Genomic DNA, 19,121 nt, shown 5'->3' with positions numbered 1-19,121 from the left:
CATAGGCTTCAACATTGCGATGTAGCTGATCAGCGAAGCATAGCTGTATCGCGCGCTGGTAGATAGCACCAGCGTTCTTCAACCCGAAGGACATGGTCTTGTAGGCGTATGCCCCGTAAGGGGTGATGAAGGCTATCTTGATTTGGTCTTCTTCTTTCAGGGCGATCTGATGATACCCTGAGTAGCAGTCGAGGAAGGATAACAGGACACATCCTGCTATCGAGTCGATTACTTGATCAATACGTGGTAGCCCGAAAGGATCCTTCGGGCAGTGTTTGTTTAGATCGGTGTAGTCGACACACATCCTCCACTCGTTGTTGTTTTTCTTCTGGACGAGCACAGGGTTAGCCAACCAATCAGGATGGTGGACTTCCTTGATGAACCCTGCTGCGAGTAGTTTTGCCAGCTCTTTCTTGATGGCTTCTCGCTTGTCCGGTGAGAAACGCCATAACTGTTGCTTTTTTGGTGTGGCTTTAGGGTCGACCTTCAAGGCATGCTCGATCAACTGCTTGGGCACCCCTGGAATATCCGCTGGTTTCCACGCGAATATGTCTCGGTTGGCCCTAAGGAAGTTGATGAGCTCGAGTTCCTATTTGTCGCCCAGTCCTGCTCCGATGATGGCTGTTTTGGAGTCGTCTCCCTCTTGTAGCTGGATAGTCTTGGTTCCCACATCACCGGTTGGTTTAACCGATGATTGGCTTGGCTTATTGGAAGGCATCGACTCCTTGAGTGAGAGTTCCTTAGCAGCGGCAAGTATTTCGCTGACAGAGCTAGGGACCCGGATTGTGGCAGCATGATCTATTGCTTCCCTGTCGCACTCGAAAGACTTAAGGAGGTCTCCACGTAATGAAAGGACTCCTGTGTTGCCTGGCATCTTGAGGAGCAGGTAGACATAGTGCGGTACTGCCATGAATTTGGCTAGTGCAGGTCTTCCCAAGATGGCTTGGTAGGAAGATTCGAAGTCGGCTACTTCGAATTTGATGTACTATGTCCTGAAGTTCTGTTCTGTACCAAATGTGACTGGGAGAGTGACTGAGCCAATTGGTGTAGAGGAATTCCCGGGGATGATGCCGTAGAACGGAGCCTTGCTTGGAGTAAGCAGACTCATGTAGTTGAGGCCCATCTTTGATAATGTGCTTGAAAATATCAGGTTGAGCCCACTTCCGCCGTCGATGAGTACTCGAGTAAGCTTGGAGCCCTGGACGACTGGATCGAGTACTAGCGGGAACTTTCTAGGTTCAGAGAAGCTGGTCCATTGATCCTCCCTAGAGAAGGTAATGGGGACCTCGCTGTATTTCAGTGGCCTCTGAATTGCTGGCTCTAATGAGAGGATTTCTCTTAGAAGGAGCTTCTGAGCTTGCTTGGAGAAGCTAGGATCTCCTCTGAATATGACATTGATGACGTTTTGTTGCTATTGGAAACCGTCGTGGTCTTTCTTGTCGTCTTCATCATCTTTGTCTTGTTCTTTCTTAGGAACGACTGCAGGTACCGACTGGAAGAATTTGCGCAGGATCGTGCACTCCCACATCGAGTGGTTGCTCTTGGGGTGGATTGGACATCTTTTGTTGTGGAGGATCTTGTCGAACTGATCCTGCGGCTTGTCGCCCTTCTTACCAGGCGGTGTGCGATCCATAGTGCCGACTGTATCGCCAGGCTTATGCTTGCGCGTAGGATCCCGTTGGTTGCTGGGCCCTCCACGATCGTTATGGCGCTTTCTGTTGTTGTGGTTGTTGCGGCGGGGAAAGCGACTGCGTTCTTGCACCTCTTCATCTACATAGCACTGTATCATGTCCCGTAGATCTACCACTGTTTTGGGGCGATTACACCTGAAGTCGCGGTACAGGGATTGGACGGTGATGCCGCTCTGGAAGTAGTCGATGACATCGTCGTCGGCGAAGTTGGGGATGGTAGCTCTTGTGTCGAAAAAGCGCTTGACGTAGGATCTGATCGACTCACCTTGCTCCTGCTTGATCATGGATAGGGCGTGGCGAGTAGCTATTCGGTGTAGCGACCATTGGAAGTAGTTGACGAACGCCTTCTTGAGGTCCTCCCACGAGTGGATTGACTCGTGCGCCAAGCTTTCGAGCCACGTGAGGGGTGTGGGCTCTAGGGCTATCGGGAGGTAGAGGACCTTGGTGTTGGTATCTCCCCCTGCAACACTAATAGCAGTCGAGTATAAACGTAACCATTGAGCAGGATCTTGCTTACCGTCGTACTTTTGGATGTTCGTAGGCTTGAAATCCTTCGGGTACTCGATGTTGTCGAAAGCCCAGCTCAGGGCTTGGAAGCGGTCGGAATTGTCCGCAAGTTGTGCTCTACGTCTTGTGTTGATGATGTCCCATGCATCCACAATGGAATCGGCTACCTCTTCCCTGTTGTGCCCACGGTTGTTGTTGCAGTTTGGCTGAGGCCCAGGGGCTTGGTTTTCTAGTGGTTGGCCACCCCTGGGGTGATTTTTACTCGCGACTTCTTGATCCTCTTGATTTCTTTGGTTTTTCTGCTCCTGTTGTTGTTGACGCTGGTGGCCTCCGAGGGTACGGCTTGCCTGATGTACAACTGTTGCAGTAGCCCTTGATCGCGTACCGTGGAGTGAGGACAGTGGGTTCTGTCTCTCGAGTTGTTCAACAGCGTTCTTGGCGAGATTTATAACTCGTTCAATCTCTGGATTCTGGGGTATCGTCATGAGTCGCAGGGTTGCTTCTGTCATCGCAGCGATTGGTGTTCTAAAGACAGGGTCCGCGATGTTGTTGAATTCATTGTTGAGGTTGTGCGGTAGAATTCGAGCACGTTCAGCCGCACAAGTACTGCCCTCTTCTTTACGTTGATTCCTTGCCATGCAGGCTGTACGAGTGGCTTCATCTTAGTCTGCTAGAGCATCTTGGGTCAGGTTGTCGGCTGAAATCTGATCCAAGGCTTTGTTTGGATCGTGGTGGCTAGGAGCACCTCCAAGCTGTTGGATGATCACCGGGACCAGGCGTTCGGGAGAAAAGCTTTTCCAGGTCTGATTCGTAATTAGCTAGGACAGTTCCTTCAGACCCAGTTTCCCTCTCGATTACGAGGGGAGTACCGTGTTGGAACGGAAGATCATCAATGCTGGCGACTTCTCGCAGGTTGTCGAGTAGTTCTGCGAGGGTGTGGCTTCGGCAAGATCTGAGTTGCATCTTAGCCAATGCATTAGTGATGAAATCCAGGCTGTCTTGAGGAGACTCGACTGAATCTGAGTATACGCCGAAAACGGGTGCCTCCTAACTAGCAGTGACTCAGAGGTTTTCGACGCGTAGTAGATGATCCAAGCTATTTTCATAGATGGATTTAATCATTTGTTTGTAAGCAGATGATGAATTGTGCAGACCAAAGACGGGTTGCGCAAGAAGGGTCCCAATCTGAGTAGATTTCGGTTTGGGATCAATCTGAGTCCGAGTGGAACTCGAGTTGTCCTCGAGTTTTGACTTGATCTCCTTGGCGAGGTTGGGAGGCAACGTAACGCCACGATCGCGAGATCTAGCGAACTTGTTGGAATCTTCCGATGTAGAGATCTTCGGTGTGGGAGAGTTGGTTAGGTGGCTGTCGAAGCCGCCCGATCCATCGGCGACGCAGACTCACGAGCCGAAGATGAAGGTGACGCCTCGGGGAGGCGTCATGGTGCTGAAAGCGAAAGTGGCCATCGAACTCGCCGATGAACTCGCCGAGCCCCCTACCTGGCGAGCCAGCTGTCGGTGTTTACCGCCAAACCTGCTCAGGGATACCCTTAGCAGTAAGGTTTGTAGGTAGGGATCGGCTGCTCTGGAACTCGATGGTGCAAGGAACACAAAGATTTAGACAGGTTCGGGCCGCAAGTTGCGTAATACCCTACGTCCTGTGTGGTGGTTTGTATTTCCTTAGGTGTTGATGTCTTTCGAGGGGGCCCTGCCTGCCCTTATATATTCGGGGGGACAGGGTTACATGGAAAGTCCTAGCTGAGTACAGTTGGAGTCCTACTACAATACGATCGGGTTGTTTCCTTGTACAGCAGCTAGTTCTACTTCTATTTGGGTAGTTACAAAAGAGGTAAGGTCCATCCATGAACTATCCCTTACTCTAGAATATTCTACGCCTGTGAGCAGTCCCGCTGCCCCGGGTCTGACAGGTGTGTCTTTAGAAGTATGATCTAATACCGTAGGATATGTACAAACTACTCGATCAATCAAATAGAATGTTCGCGTGGAGTAATCTCTACAGTCGATCAGTTAGGACGAATCCCGTCGGATTATCCGAATAGAAAAAACTATAAAGATATCCATAAACTACTCAAGCAAACGAGTAGGGTGTCTTGACCGAAGACTAGAGTAATTTGTAAGATAGATCTGTTAGGATGAACCCCGTCGAGTTATCCAAGACGAAACCATCTTAAAAATATCCATTACCTATTCGAGCTGGCAAATAGGGTCTCTAACTTGTAGACTGGAGTAGCTACTAAGTTTGACCGGTTAGGATGAACCCCGTCGGGTTAACCTAGAAGGAGAAAATTTAGTAGTATCCATAACATACTCGAGTGAACGAGTAGTTTTGCCTTTAGCGCAAGGCTGGAGTTCCTTATAGTTGACCTGCTAGGATGAACTCCGTCGAGTTACCCAAGATGGACAACTAGTAAAGGTATCCATATACCTTCTCGAGCCAGCGAGTAGGTTATGTCTTTATATTAAGGACAAGGATGTGGCTTGAATAATTTTCTGATGGAAAACTGTATAAGCTATCCTAAATAGGTTATCCAGGTCACAATGAATCTGTGGAGATTACCCTGGTTGGATGAACCTTATTGGAGAGTAGTCATGATGCTGCCAGATTGACAACTGCCTTTAATGTAGTCGAAAAGCCGATGAAAACCTTAGCTTTATTAAAGAGATCAACTGACATCACCATGTTACTTGGATCAAGGATAAAATCTGCACAAGTGCTCAATATTCCAGGAATTGGGTACCTCATTGCCATATGCATCGGTAATTCTGTATGATCCGGGTCTTGTGACCTTGGTTACGATGAAAGGCCCCTCCCATCTAGAATTTAACTTGTGCAAACCAGTCTCATCTTGTATCGTTCATAGAACTAGGTCTCCGACATTAAAAGATCTTTGCTGGACGTTGCGATCATGATAGCGTCTGACACCTTGAAGATATCTAGCCGATTGGGTCAAAGCGTTAATTCTAGCTTCTTCGACTGAATCTAACTCAAGTTATCGAGCTTCATCTGCTTCTCCTTCTTGATAGGCTTCTACTCTTGGAGATTTCCACATGATATCTGCGGGTAGTATAGCCTCTAACCCATAGGTGAGGAAGAAAGGAGAATGTCCAGTTGCTTTGCTAAGCTGCATTCGCAGCCCCCAGACCACATGGGGTAGTTCTTGAATCCACTTGCCACCTTTTTTGGTGTTAGCGTCATATAGTCTTTTCTTCAAACCATCGAGTACTAAACCATTGATGCGCTCTACTTGACCATTTGCTCGAGGGTGAGCTAGTGAAGCATATTTGACCTCAATGCAAGAGTTGTCGCAGAAATCCCAAAACAATTGTGATGTAAAGTTAGAGCCAAGATCCGTAATGATGGTGTGAGGAAATCAAAACCGATGTATAATATCAGAGATGAAGTCCACTGCTCTATCTGATGAGATCTTGACGATGGGCTTGTATTCGATCCACTTGGTGAAATTGTCGACTGCTACCAGCACATGATTGAATCCTCCTGGAGCTACGGTTAATGGTCCGATCATGTCCAAACTCCAACAGGCGAACGGCCATGATGGAGGGATTGTTATCAGGTTGTGTGCCGGGACGTGAGTCTTTTTGCTGAAGAATTGGCAACCAGGGCATCGTCTGACAAGGTCTTCTGCGTCTGAAACAGCTGTTGACCAGAAGAATCCTGACCTATAAGCTTTGCCGACTAGTGTCCTTGACGTAGCGTGGTTGCCGCAAACTCCTTCATGTATCTCACTGAGGATGTTTTTGCCTTCTTCAAGGGTAACGCACTTCATGAGGATGCCCGAAGCAGAGTGCTTGTATAGGTTGTCGCCGACGAGGACGAAACACTTGCTACGCCTCATGACACGGGCAGCTTTAGCGCTTTTGGGGTCGACATGTGGTCGAAGCTTGAACTCCTTGATGAATTCAATAAACTGGATCTGCCAGTCTTCTTCGATCATCAGTACTTCTCTGACTGTGGCTGGGGCCTCCGAGTCAGTAGCTTGTTGGCTTTGAACCTTAACTGATGGATGATGAAGTTCATGAACAAAGACTCCAGGTGGAACGGCTGCTCGAGTAGATCCAAGTTTGGACAGGACATCGGCTCCCACATTGTTTTCATGATCAACGTGGTGGATTTCCAATTCTGAGAACTTGTTTTTGAGCTTCCTGATTTCTTCCACGTAAGCGTCAATTGTATCCTTGTTGATGTCCCACTCTTTATTTATTTGCTGGACGATGAGTAGAGAGTCGCCGTAAACGAGTAGTCGCTTGATACCAAGAGAGACTGCTAGTCGAAGGCCGTGTAGCAGTGCCTCGTATTCAGCTTCATTGTTGGAGACTTTGAACAAGATTTGGAACACATACTTTAGCTATTCTCCCTTGGGGGAGATGAACAGAACTCCCGCGCCACCTCCGTCGAGCTTGAGTGAGCCGTCAAAGTACATTACCCAATGCTCTAGAACACTGTGAGGTGTTGGGATTTGATTTTCCTGCCATTCAGCTAAGAAGTTGACTAGTGCTTGTGACTTGATTGCTATTCTTGGCTTGAAATTAATTTCCAAGGCTCCCAGTTCAACTGTCCACTTTGAGATTCGTCCAGTGGCATCCCGATTGTGGAGGATATCCCCCAATGGGAAGTCAGTTATTACTAAGATCTTGTATTTGTCGAAGTAGTGTCGAAGCTTCGTGGAGGTGATTAGAATTCCATACAGAAGTTTCTGGATTGATGGATATTTAACCTTTGATTCAGAGAGTACTTCACTGATGAAGTAAACTGGTCTCTGGACGCTGTAAGCGTGGCCTTCCTCCGGGCGTTCGACTACTATTGCCGTACTGACTACATGAGTAGTCGCAGCGATGTAGAGGAGTAGTGCCTCGCCTGGTAGTGGAGCTGTAAGAATTGGCGGTGACTGGAGATGATGCTTGAGGTTCTCGAGTGCTTCCGCGGCTTCTGTAGTCCACTCGAATTTGTCTTGTTGCTTGAGAAGCTTGAAGAAGGGTAGGCCCCGTTCACCAAGCCTGGACAAGAACCGGTTCAAGGCTGCCATACAGCCTGTAAGCTTCTGATCGTCTTTGATGGTAGCAGGAGCATCCATGGCTATGATGGCGTTGATCTTCTCTGGATTGGCCTCGATTCCTCAATTGCTGACGATGAATCCGAGTAGTTTCCCAGAAGGTACACCGAAGACACACTTGGTTGGGTTGAGTTTCCAACGAAACTTTTGGATGCTGTTGAAGATTTCTTCTAGGTTAGTGATGAATTGATCCTGGGTTTTAGTTTTGATGACAACATCATCAACATAGGCTTCAACATTGCGATGTAGCTGGTCAGCAAAGCACAGCTGTATCGCACGCTGATAAGTGGCACCAGCGTTCTTCAACCCAAAGGACATGGTCTTGTAGGCATATGCCCCATAAGGGGTGATGAATGCCGTCTTGATTTGGTCTTCTTCTTTCAGGGCGATCTGATGGTAGACTGAATAGCAGTCGAGGAAGGATAACAGGACACATCCTGCCGTGGAGTTGATTACTTGATCAATGCGGGGTAGCCCGAAAGGATCCTTTGGGCAGTGCTTGTTTAGATCGGTGTAGTCGACGCACATCCTCCACTCGTTGTTGTTTTTCTTCTGGACGAGTACAGGGTTGGCCAACCATTCTGGATGGTAGACTTCTTTGATGAATCCTACTGCGAGTAGTTTCGCCAGCTCTTTCTTGATGGCTTCTTGCTTGTCCAGTGAAAAACACTGTAACCGTTGCTTCTTCGGTGTGGCGTTAGAGTCGACTTTCAAGGCATGCTTGATCAACTCCTTGAGCACCCCTGGCATATCCGCAGGTTTCCACGCGAATACGTCTTGGTTGGCCCTAAGGAAGCTGATGAGTTCGAGTTCCTATTTGTCGCCCAAACCTGCTCCGATGATGGCGGTTTTGGAGTCGTCTCCCTCTTGTAGCTGGATAGTCTTTTTGCCCACATCACCAGTTGACTTAACCGATGACTGGCTTGGCTTCTTGGAAGGCATTGACTCCTCGAGTGAGAGTTCCTTAGCAGCGGCAAGTATTTCGCTGATAGAGCTAGGAACCCGGATTGTGGCAGCATGATCTATTGCTTCCTTATCACACTCGAAGCACTTGAGGAGGTCTCCACACAAGGAAAGTACTCCTGTATTGCCTGACATCTTGAGGAGCAGGTACACATAATGCGGTACTGCCATGAACTTGGCTAGCGCTGGTCTTCCCAGGATAGCATGGTAGGAAAATTCGAAGTCGTCTACTTCAAACTTGATGTACTCCGTCCGGAAGTTTTGTTCTTTGTCAAATGTGACTGGAAGGGTGACCGAGCCAATCGGTGTAGATGAGTTTTCGGGAATAATGCCGTAGAATGGAGCCTTGCTTGGAGTCAGTAGGCTCATATAGTTGAGGCCCATCTTGGCCAATGTACTCGCGAAGATCAAGTTGAGCCCGCTGCCGCCATCGATGAGTACTTGAGTGAGCTTGGATCCTTGGACAACCGGGTCGACTACTAGCGGGAACATTCCGGGTTCATAGAAGCTGGTCCATTGATCCTCCCTGGAGAAGGTGATGGGGACCTCGCTGTATTTTAGTGGCCTCTGAATCGCTGGCTCAACTGAGAGAATTTCTCTGAGTAGAAGCTTCTGAGCTCGCTTGGAGAAGCTGGGATCTCCTCCAAATATGACGTTGACAATGTTTTACTGCTGTTGGAACCCATCAGGGTCTTTATTGTCATCTTCGTCATCTTTGTTCTACTTTTTCTTAGGGGCTTCTGCAGGTGCCGACTGGAAGGATTTGCGCAGGATCATGCATTCCCACATCAGAGTTGTTGCTCTTGGGGTGGATTGGACATGTTTTGTTGTGAAGGATCTTGTCGAACTGATCCTGCGGTTTTTCTCCCTTTCAGAGTTGTTGCTCTTGGGGTGGATTGGACATGTTTTGTTGTGAAGGATCTTGTCGAACTGATCCTGCAGTTTTTCTCCCTTTTTACCACACGGGGTGCGATCCATGGTGCCGACAGTATCGTCAGGCCTGTGCTTGCGCGCAGGATCCCGCTGGTTGCTGGGCCCTCCACGATCGCTGTGACGCTTCCCATTGTTGTCGTTGTTGTGGCGTGGGAAGCGGTTGTGTTCTTGCTCCTCTTCGTCTGCCCAGCACTGCATCATGTCTCGTAGCTCCACTACCGTTTTGGGGTGATTGCGCCCGAAGTCACGGTATAGAGACTGGACGGTAATGCCGCTCTAGAAGTAGTCGATGACGTCGTCGTCGGCGACATTGGGGATGGTGGCTCTTGTGTCGAAGAAGCACTTGACGTAGGATCTGATCGATTCGCCTTGTTCCTGCTTGCACATCGACAAGGCGTGTCGGGCAGCTACTCGATGTAGCGACCCTTGGAAGTTGTCGATGAAGGCCTTCTTGAGATCATCCCATGAGTGTATGGACTCACGTGCCAAGCTTTCGAGCCACGTGAGGGGTGCGGGCTCTAGGGCCATCGGGAAGTAGAGGACCTTGGTGTTGGTGTCTCCCCCTGCAACACTAACAGCGGTCGAGTATAAACGTAACCATTGAGCAGGGTCTTGCTTACCATCGTACTTTTGGATGTTCATGGGCTTGAAATCCTTCGGGTGCTCGGTGTTGTCGAAAACTCTACTGAGGGCTTGGAAGCGATCGGAATTGTCTGCAAGCTGCGATCTGCATCTTGCGTTGATGATGTCCCGTGCGTCCATTATGGAATCGGCTACCTCTTCCCTATTGTGCCCGCAGTTGTTGTTGTTGCGATTTGGCTGAGGCCCAGGGGCTTGGTTTGCCGGTGGTTGGCCACCCCTGGGTCGGTGGATGCTTGCGACTTCCTGGTCCTCCTGGTTTCTTTGATTTTGCTGCTCCAGCTGTTGTTGACGATGATGGCCTCCAGGAGTACGACATGCTTGAGGTATGACTGTTGCGGTGGCCCTTGACCGGGTGCCATGAAGCGAGGACAACGGGTTTTGTCTCTCGAGTTGTTCAACAACATTCTTGGCCAGGTGTATGACACATTCCACCTCCGAGTTTTGAGGCATCTGCATGAGCCGCAGGGTTGCTTCTGTCATCGCGGTGATTGAGGTTCTGAAAACTGGGTCCGTGATGTTGTTGAGGTTACGCGTGGGAAGGCGAGCTCGTTCGGTGGCTTGAACCCTGCATTCTCCTTTATGTTGATTTCTTACCCTGCGAGCTGTGCGAGTAGCTTCATCTTCATCTTGTGGAGCGTCTTGGGTCAGGTTGTCTTCTGAAATCTGATCCAAGGCTTCGTTTGGATCATGCTGACTAGGAGCACCTCCGGGTTGTTGGATATTCACCGGAACCAAACGTTCAGGAGAGAAGCTTTCCAGGTCTGACTCGTAATCAGCTAGGACAGTTCCTCCGGATCCAGTTTCCCTCTCGGTTATGATGGGAGTACCATGTTGAAACGGAAGATCGTCAATGCTGGCAACTTCCCGAAGGTTTTCGAGTAGTTCTGCGAGAGTATGACTTTGGCAGGACTCGAGTTGGATTTTTGCCAACGCATTGGTGATGAAGTCCAGGCTGTCTTGAGGTAACTCGACTGGATCTAGGTATACGTCGAAAACGGGTGCCTCCCAGCTAGCGGTGACTGAGTGATTCTCGACGTAGGGAAGGTGATCCAAGCTATTTTCATAGATGGATCTGATCATCTGTTTGTAAGTAGATGATGAATTGCGCAAACCGAAGATGGGTTGAGCAAGAGGAGTCTCAATCCGAGTAGAATTCAGTTTGAGATTGATCTGAGTCCGAGTGGAACTCGAGTTGTCTTCGAGTTTCGTCTCGATCTCCTTGGCGAGGTCGGGAAGCAGCGCGATGCCATGATCATCTGATCCGGCGAGCCTGTTGGAGATTTCCGACGTGGTGATCTTCAGTGTGGGTGAGTTGGTTAAGTGGCTGTTGAAGCCGCCCGAACTGTTGGCGACACAGACCCACGAGCCGAAGACGAAGGTGGCGCCTTGAGGAGGCGCCATGGTGCTGAAAGCGAAAGTGGCCATCGAACTCGCCGATGAACTTGCCGAGTCCCCTACCTGGCGCACCAGCTGTTGGTGTTTATTGCCAAGCCTACTCAGGGATACCCTTAGCAGTAAGGTTTATAGGTAGGGATCGACTGCTCTGGAACTCGATGGTGCAAGGAACACAAAGATTTAGACAGGTTCGGGCCGCGGGTCGTGTAATACCCTACGTCCTGTGTGGTTGTTTGTATTGCCTTAGGTGTTGATCGTCTGGAGGGGGTCCCTGCCCGCCCTTATATATCCGGGAGGACAGGGTTATATGGAAAGTCCTAGCCGAGTACAGTTGGAGTCCTACTACAACAAGATCGGGTAGTTTCCTTTGTACTGCAGCTAGTTCTACACCTATTCGGGTAGTTACAAGAGAGGAAAGTTACATCCATGAACTGTCCCTTACTCTAGAATATTCTATGTCTATAAGCTGTCCCGCTGCCCCGGGTCTGACAACATTCACGGAGGTTTCTTCTAAGGGTAAAGTCCATTTTTGGACCCTTAACTATCACGATCGTCCGATTTTGGACCCTAAACTATGAAACCGGGCATCCCACACCCTTGAACTAACCAAACCGTGCAAAATACCCCCCCTAAACCGAATCCACCCCGGTTTTCAGCCACGTCACCTGTCCACGTCGCGCCAGTGGCCACGTCAGCTTTTCTTTTCCCTCTCCTCTCTCCTTCTCTCACAAACACATGGGCCACCCTGTCTCCCCTGCGCCGCGCCATGGCCCCCCATCCCGGCGCACGGCTTCGCTCCGTGGGGGCGTCCACTGCCGCAGGGGAGGGGGAGAGAGGACGGGGGAGGACGCTCTGCCATCCCATCCGCCTGCCCGCTCGCGCCGCCGCCGTCTCGCTTGTCCTCGCCCCGCCGCGCCTCCGCCTCGTGCGTAAGGAGGGAAGCAAGGGAGCGGCGTTCGCCGGCGGAGGCGACACAGGGGAGGGGCGCTGCGCTGCCTAGCCCTGCCAGGAGCAGGGAGGAGCCCCCGTGTCGCTCCGCCCGCCCTCCTTCGCCCCGCCCGCGACGCTCCGCCCATGCGCGAGGCGGGAGGCGAGCCCAAGGCACCTCCGCCGCGAGCCGAGCTCGAGCTCGCGCCGTTCCGGTGGCCCGCCGCAACGGCAGCTCGCCTGCGACCGCTGCCCGCCCACGCCGGCCATGGGCCGTGCCGCCCCGTCCGCCTGCCCACCCGCTAGCCCTGGGCGTTCCGGTAATTCGGGTCGGGTAATGGAAAATTCAGGTATCTAAAAATGGTACCCGAAATTGACCCGAAAAAAGCAATATCCGAAATTTCGGGTTTGGGTTCGGGTTTTCCCGAAATACCCGATCAATTGCCAAATCATTGTCTCTCCCATTAGACAACAAGTAAAAAAGAGGGATGAAATACAAAAGTAAGATCAACATATCGCTATTATTGCACAAATCAAACAAACAAGCAATCAATAAATATAACAATTAAATTTCTTATTGGGTTGTTGGGGTCAAGTGAGTGGATTAGGCCATAATCTATTAGGTTTTAAAGGAGTTCGGGTAATTCGGATACCGGGACTCAAAACCCAAATTACCCGAATTAAATTCGGGTTTCTCAAGTTCCTACCCGAAATATTGATCGGCTAATTCGGGTTCAGGTAATTCGGGATCGGGTTCGGGTAATTCGGGTTTTGAGTTCGGGTTCGGGAAATTGTGCCCACCCCTACCGCTCGCGCCGCCGCCGTCTCGCCCCGCTGCTCCTCCGTCTCACGCGCGCGGAGGGAAGCAGGGGAGGGGCATTCGCCGGCGGAGGCGAAGCAGGGGAGGGGCGCCGCGCCGCACCCCCGACCCCGCCCGATGCGCCGTTGCGGCCCCCGGCGGCCACGGGCGCGAGGGCAGGCTGGCGAGCTCGGCCACGGCGCGCGGGTACGGGCACAGGGACGGCCGCCAGGAGGAGGCCGGGCCGCTCGGCGGCGGAGGAGAAGCAGGGAGGAGAGAGAAAGAGACGTTGGGAGAGAGAGTGGCCAGGCTGGCAGCCACATCACAAAACCACTGCCACATCATAGTAATACCGGTCTGGTTTCAGCTGGGGGGTATTTTGCACAGTTTGGTTAGTTCAAGGGTGTGGGATGCCCAGTTTTGTAGTTTTAGGATCCAAAATCGGACGATCGTGATTGTTCAAGGTCCAAAAACGGACTTTACCCTTTCTCTAATGACCGCCTGTAATAATCACCTTCGCAGCCTAGTAACATTCATGGCCCAGAAGTCCATCTCGGTATTCCAGATCGACATTGGAGCCCTAGAGGTCGCTCCCACTCGACCAGAATGGCGGCGGCGGCCACTTGGAAGAGAGGCGCACAGGGCTGCGGCGAGCGGAGCGCCCGGTTGCGAGGCCCTCTGCTGGTAGGCCGGATTTGAACATGTTCTATAAACTATTCTGCTGTTGCTATGATTGTGTGCGTGTTTCAGAAAAGAAAAAAATCGTTCAATTAGCTGGAGTGATGTGTTGGCTCACCTTTGTGCGTGTTTCAGAAAAGAAAAAAAATCGTTCAATTTGGAAGCCAATTATAATGTAAGGAAATCACGCATGCGCTTTGCCCAACTTAGAGGCTGAAGGCTCAACCACTAAAAAAAACTGCGTTACCGTAGACCAGTTCTTCATGCAGGCTGACCTAACAGCCGGACGGTGTTGTCGAGTTGAAGAACAATATCAACCATCCAGATCAATCGCGCATCAATCAGGTATTCTTAATTGACAAGAAAATTGTTTGTTGATTTATCAAGAAATTGTTATTACCATCACTCTTTCGAAAGCATGGCTAGTTAAGCCATTCAAATTAACCTTTTTCTTTTCTAATGTACTTACAAAGACAACAAAACCAGGAACAATTGGCGAAATTAAACACAGTTTTCTTCGAACGGCTCAAGGCAACAACCTTGATGCCCCAACGGATGAACACGAAATTGTCGGTTTGCCTCCCCAACAAACATCGAGATTCTCGAAACCCAAAAATTTTGAACAGACGAACAAGACCAAATGAAGAAGAGCGTCGACGGCGATCTGCCACCGGTGTGGCAGCGGCATGGCATACGTAGATTACTCCAACATCTTCCCTACCGCTGGCATCTACACAGCGACCCACCAACTTTCCCCTTTCCCGCCCATAAATATATGCACAGCTCCCTCACCTCTCGCTCATTCGATGCCAGCAAGCCTCCCTCTTCCTTTAGTCCCCAATATCTCTCCAACATACTCGTATTGGTTCGTGGGCAATAATGGTGAAAAGCCGCCCGGCCATCCTCTTGTCCCTCGCCGTTGTGGCGTTGGCGGCCATGGCACTGACTCCGGCGCCGGTGGAGGCGACCAAGTACAACATCACCAAGCTGCTGGAGCCGTACAAGCAGTACTCCAGGTTCAAGGAGATGCTGTCCAGGACGCGGCTGGCGTACGACATCAACCGGCGGCAGACCATCACCGTGCTCGCCGTCGATAACGCGGCCATGTCGGCGTTGGACCATTACTCGCTGCAGACCATCCGGCACATCCTCTCGCTGCACGTCCTCGTCGACTACTACGGCGACAAGAAGCTCAAGAAGCTCGCCCACGGCTCCACCGCCTCTTCCTCCATGTATCAGATACGTAGGTGCACGCATTTGCAAAACTAAACTGCACAATGATGTCTCTGATCACATATTAACTTGTTGGCAGCTGTTTCCTACATACACAGTTTCTACGTAAATTGTGATTGCAATCAAATAGGAGTAACAGAAATAATAGTCATAAAGAGCTAACTTAACTAGACTCATGGAATCAGTTCAGACTTCAGAGGGCCATGATTATCAAATCTACTCATTCTGTTCCAAATTATAGATTGTTTGACTTTTTCGACACTAAATTTGACCACTTGTCTTATTCAAAAAATTTGTGCAAACATAGTGGAATTTAAGTCATTCTTCGAGAACTTGTATCGATAAAGTAAGAAATAATAAAATAAGTGATATTTTGCATAAATTTTTTAATAATATGGGGGGAGAGTCAAATTTGGAGTTAAAAAAAGTCAAACGACCAATAATTTGGAATGGAGGGAGTAAGAAGTAGCAGAAGAAAATTGATCCACAAGAAAAATTGGGTTCCGCACCTATTGATCAACATCAGTAGTAAAACTAATAATTCTTTTTTTACAGCTGAGAACTACTAATAATTCCATAATATTATTCAAAAGTTAGGATTTGGTGAGCTCAAACGGCACTATTTTTAACCTCATTATTATGAGACCATTTTTTAACAGTTGTAAAGAACAAATGAATGATTGCATACACATTTTCTTGCATGTGAAGAAAAGTTAATTATTATGAATATTTATGCATTTATGCTTCCATTCGTGTCCCCGACGGTCCAATTTCAAAAGTTCAATTGCTTAGCAGCATCGTACGAGTACTGCCGTTGCTTTCTTTAGGAGCTTGAAAGCAAACCCCTTTATTACGAGCTCCTTCATCATAATATCCATTATATGTATGCTCGTTTGCAAGCCCTATCATGTAGTGAGAAATTAAAATCCACAACATGTCGTTGGTTACTTGCCATGCCACCGATGATTGCAGAGCCCAGTCAGACACACGGTTCACCGACAGGGATGGTTGGTAGGCTTGGAATTTCATGCATCCAAGTGCTGTCAACTTTAGGAAACTCATTTCCTATTTTTCTATACCTAAATGCATGATTGATTTCCTGAACAACCCGCCATGCATATATGAGTACAATCATAGAAAACATATAACACGCCAGAGGAATCGTCCATACTAATCAGGACACCAATACAGCATATTATTAGTAGATAGACGCCATAATTTTGATGCAATCACAATGAACAGGTACTTTGTTTTGATATGCAATCACCATGAACAGAACAGGTACTTTGAGAACAAAATCAACTAAAAGCTTCAGAAAACTATATGCGGAAGTAGTCCTTAATTTCAAGTTTAGTTCAACCTGTTTTATTCCCCCTTTTGCTGACATGGAGCCCTCCACATGAACTGCAGGCCACCGGAGCCGCGTCGGGCATGTCCGGGTACGTAAACATCACTCGCAAGGACGGCAAGGTCAGCTTCACGACGGACGACGCCGACGACACCGCGAAGCCGACCCGGTACGTCAAGTCCATCAAGGAGTACCCCTACGATATCGCGGTACTTGAGGTGAGCTCCATCATCTCCTCGGTCGATGCCGAGGCGCCGGTGCCGCCACCGGCACCCGTCGACCTCGTCGAGCTCCTCTCCAAGAAGTACTGCAAGTCTTTCGCATCCCTCCTCTCGGCCAACGCCGACGTGTTCCGCACTTTCAATGAGACCAAGGACAACGGTCTAACGCTCTTCTGCCCCGTCGACTCCGCCGTCGCGGCGTTCGCGGCTACCTACAAGAACCTCACGGCCAAGGCCAAGACGGCCATCCTGCTCTACCACGGCGTGCCGGACTACTTCTCGCTGCAGCTGCTCAAGTCCAACAACGGCATGGTCACCACGCTCGCCACCGCCAGCGAGAACAAGGACTACAGCTACGACGTGCAGAACAAGGGCGAGACGGTCACCCTCCAGACCAGGGTCGTCACCTCCAGCATCACAGCCACCGTCGGCGACATGGAGCCACTCGCCGTCTACGCCGTGAACAGGTTCCTGAAGCCCAAGGAGCTATTCAAGGTCGTCGAGGCACCCGCGTCCGCACCAGAGCCGTCCAAGAAGAAGAGCAAGGCGGCTGACGGTGGGGACGATGACTCGTCCGACGATTCCGGTGACGGGAAGGCCGACAAGGGCGACCCCGTGCCAACGGCCATGCTCGCTCGGGGGGTGACCGCGGCCACAACAGTGGTAGCTGCATTTGCGTTGATGGGCTAAATAGTTGTTTCGATCAAGTCTTATTATTTATTAGTTTTATTTTCATGGTAAATTGTTTCACCTTTTAATGGCGCTCGCCCGGGGGGGGGGGGGGGGGGATTGAAACACATTATTGTTTGGCATGCGCCCTGTAGCAAAAACATAGAGGAAGGAACTCGGGATTGTGGTTTGTAGTGCTTGGAGTTTTGGTCACTTTGCTTGATATCGATGATATTGTAATTAATACAGTGGTTGCAAAGAAGTAAGGAATGGTTTCACGTGGTTAAATTACCAAATTCTTGATATTGTGAAAAGGTCCAAAATATTATGTCACCTTGTTAAAATAACGTTGTCTAGTTGTTCTTTGATCTCGCTGGCTATCACCTTTATGCTTGATTTGCCGCAGTCACTACCACATATATACTCCTGCATCTGGCTTGGGGTGCTATACCCTACTGCTCTTGCTACGCATGAAGCCGCCACCATCTCACGGGCATTCAAAAGCGTTGAAAGAAACAAATAATAGAGAAACTAATTGAATCTCAGAAAGGAGAATTGAAAAAGTTTATTAGGAAAGAACTAATTTAATTTTACTAGGCCACTAAAGTTCATCTTAATACTTCGCACTGGATCCTAATTTAGCCGGGATGCCCCTGCACTGGAGGTGCCTTGCAACTACGGAAAGTGGGAAAAAAAATTTGGTGGAGGAGGGCTGCAAACCCACGCGATGCAGCCCGTCCGGATCTTCGCCGCATGGAGAGAAGAGAGCATCGGACGGCACCTTCCTCGGCTTGGCTTCGTGGTGGAAAAAGGCAGCTACAGCTCGGTTCCTTCGTTAGGCGGACATCACACAACTCGATCGGCAACTGCTATTGGCCATCGCGCCTCTCCGTGGGTGCGGGCAGGTAGGAGTTGAACAGTCCAAGAAGGATGATGACCCTGGTGCTGGGTACGTCGGCACTGCCATGGCAAAAGGAGGAGGAGGTGCCATGGAAGACAAAGGATCCCACGAGGGCGTCGCAGGCACAAGGCTTATGGTGCCCTCATCTCATCTGCCTTCCCTTGCCCTAGCACAACCTGTGCACAAAGATGAGCCTATCATGGGTAATCGTGGAGGCGAAGGAGAGGAGAGAACACAGGTGCAGTCATGTCATTCATTCATACTCAGGCATGTTTTTGTTTGTTTTTTAACCTCTGTAGATTGATCATCCATGAACCTTGATACACATGTTGCACAGAATAAGTCGATCACCATGGGAGTAGACATTGTTGAAGCCAATGGTGATGACAATACACTCTGTTACACAATACCTGAAGGAATGACAGATGAAACACCAGATCAGGTAATTGAATTTAAAAAGAAATTTGAGGCACACCATAATATTTGCTATTGTTCATATAATACAAAAAAGTTATAATAGAAAAAAGCTTGCTAGTTGCATGGGAAAATTTACTAGGATCAATAATACCTTTGTTCTAATAGTCATTTATTTCTCGACTCGTTGTATAGCAGGTGGATGATATAACTAGGCAAAATTTGATCATTCCAAAAGTTGGAATGAATTTCGAATCGGAGGACAAAGCTTATGAGATGTACAACACGTACGCTGGTCAAGTTGGTTTCAGTATTAGAAAGAGCCAGATAAAGCGCCGAATAGATAAAACTATATCTCAAAAACATATGGTTTGTAGTAGCCAAGGGCATCAAAAAAATGAATCATCAAAAGGCACAACAAGGACAGGGTGCAATGCACGTGTTCAATTTAGTGTTAGCACTAGCAGAGAGGGTGTTTGGACGGTGCAAAAGGTTGTTCTTGATCATAATCATTATCTTGCTAGTCCAAATAAGAGGCACAAGTTGAGGTCCCAACGAAGTGTGCAAGAAGCGGATAGAAAGCTTATTGCCAAGATACGGGAAGCTGGGATGAAGCCATCAAGGTGTATGAGTTCATGAAGGAGTTTTATGGAGGTGCTAACAAAGTGCCTTTCTCAAGGATGGATTGTTTCAGTTTAATCCTAGTACTG

General features: G+C 49.2%; 1 protein-coding gene across 1 annotated transcript; it reads left to right on the top strand.

Annotated features, from left to right (window-relative positions):
* Nucleotides 1-14,416: 14,416 nt before the first annotated feature.
* On the top strand, nucleotides 14,417-17,211 carry LOC120660122 (fasciclin-like arabinogalactan protein 2). Its single transcript, XM_039938475.1, has 2 exons — nucleotides 14,417-14,864; nucleotides 16,269-17,211. Exons 1-2 carry the CDS (start codon nucleotides 14,505-14,507, stop codon nucleotides 17,115-17,117), a joined length of 1,209 nt encoding a protein of 402 aa, XP_039794409.1. The 5' UTR covers nucleotides 14,417-14,504; the 3' UTR covers nucleotides 17,118-17,211.
* The last annotated feature ends 1,910 nt before the right edge of the window (nucleotides 17,212-19,121 follow it).

This window comes from Panicum virgatum, chromosome 2N (assembly GCF_016808335.1).
Source record: "Panicum virgatum strain AP13 chromosome 2N, P.virgatum_v5, whole genome shotgun sequence".
Classification (NCBI taxonomy): Eukaryota; Viridiplantae; Streptophyta; class Magnoliopsida; order Poales; family Poaceae; genus Panicum; species Panicum virgatum.
This window is presented reverse-complemented; position numbering and strand designations above follow the sequence as displayed.

Coding starts and splice junctions, on each gene's coding strand:
- LOC120660122 (XM_039938475.1), top strand. CDS start 14,505: ATGGTGAAAAGCCGCCCGGCCATCCTCTTGTCCCTCGCCGTTGTGGCG. Junction 14,865..16,268: donor CCTCTTCCTCCATGTATCAG/ATACGTAGGTGC, acceptor CATGAACTGCAG/GCCACCGGAGCCGCGTCGGG.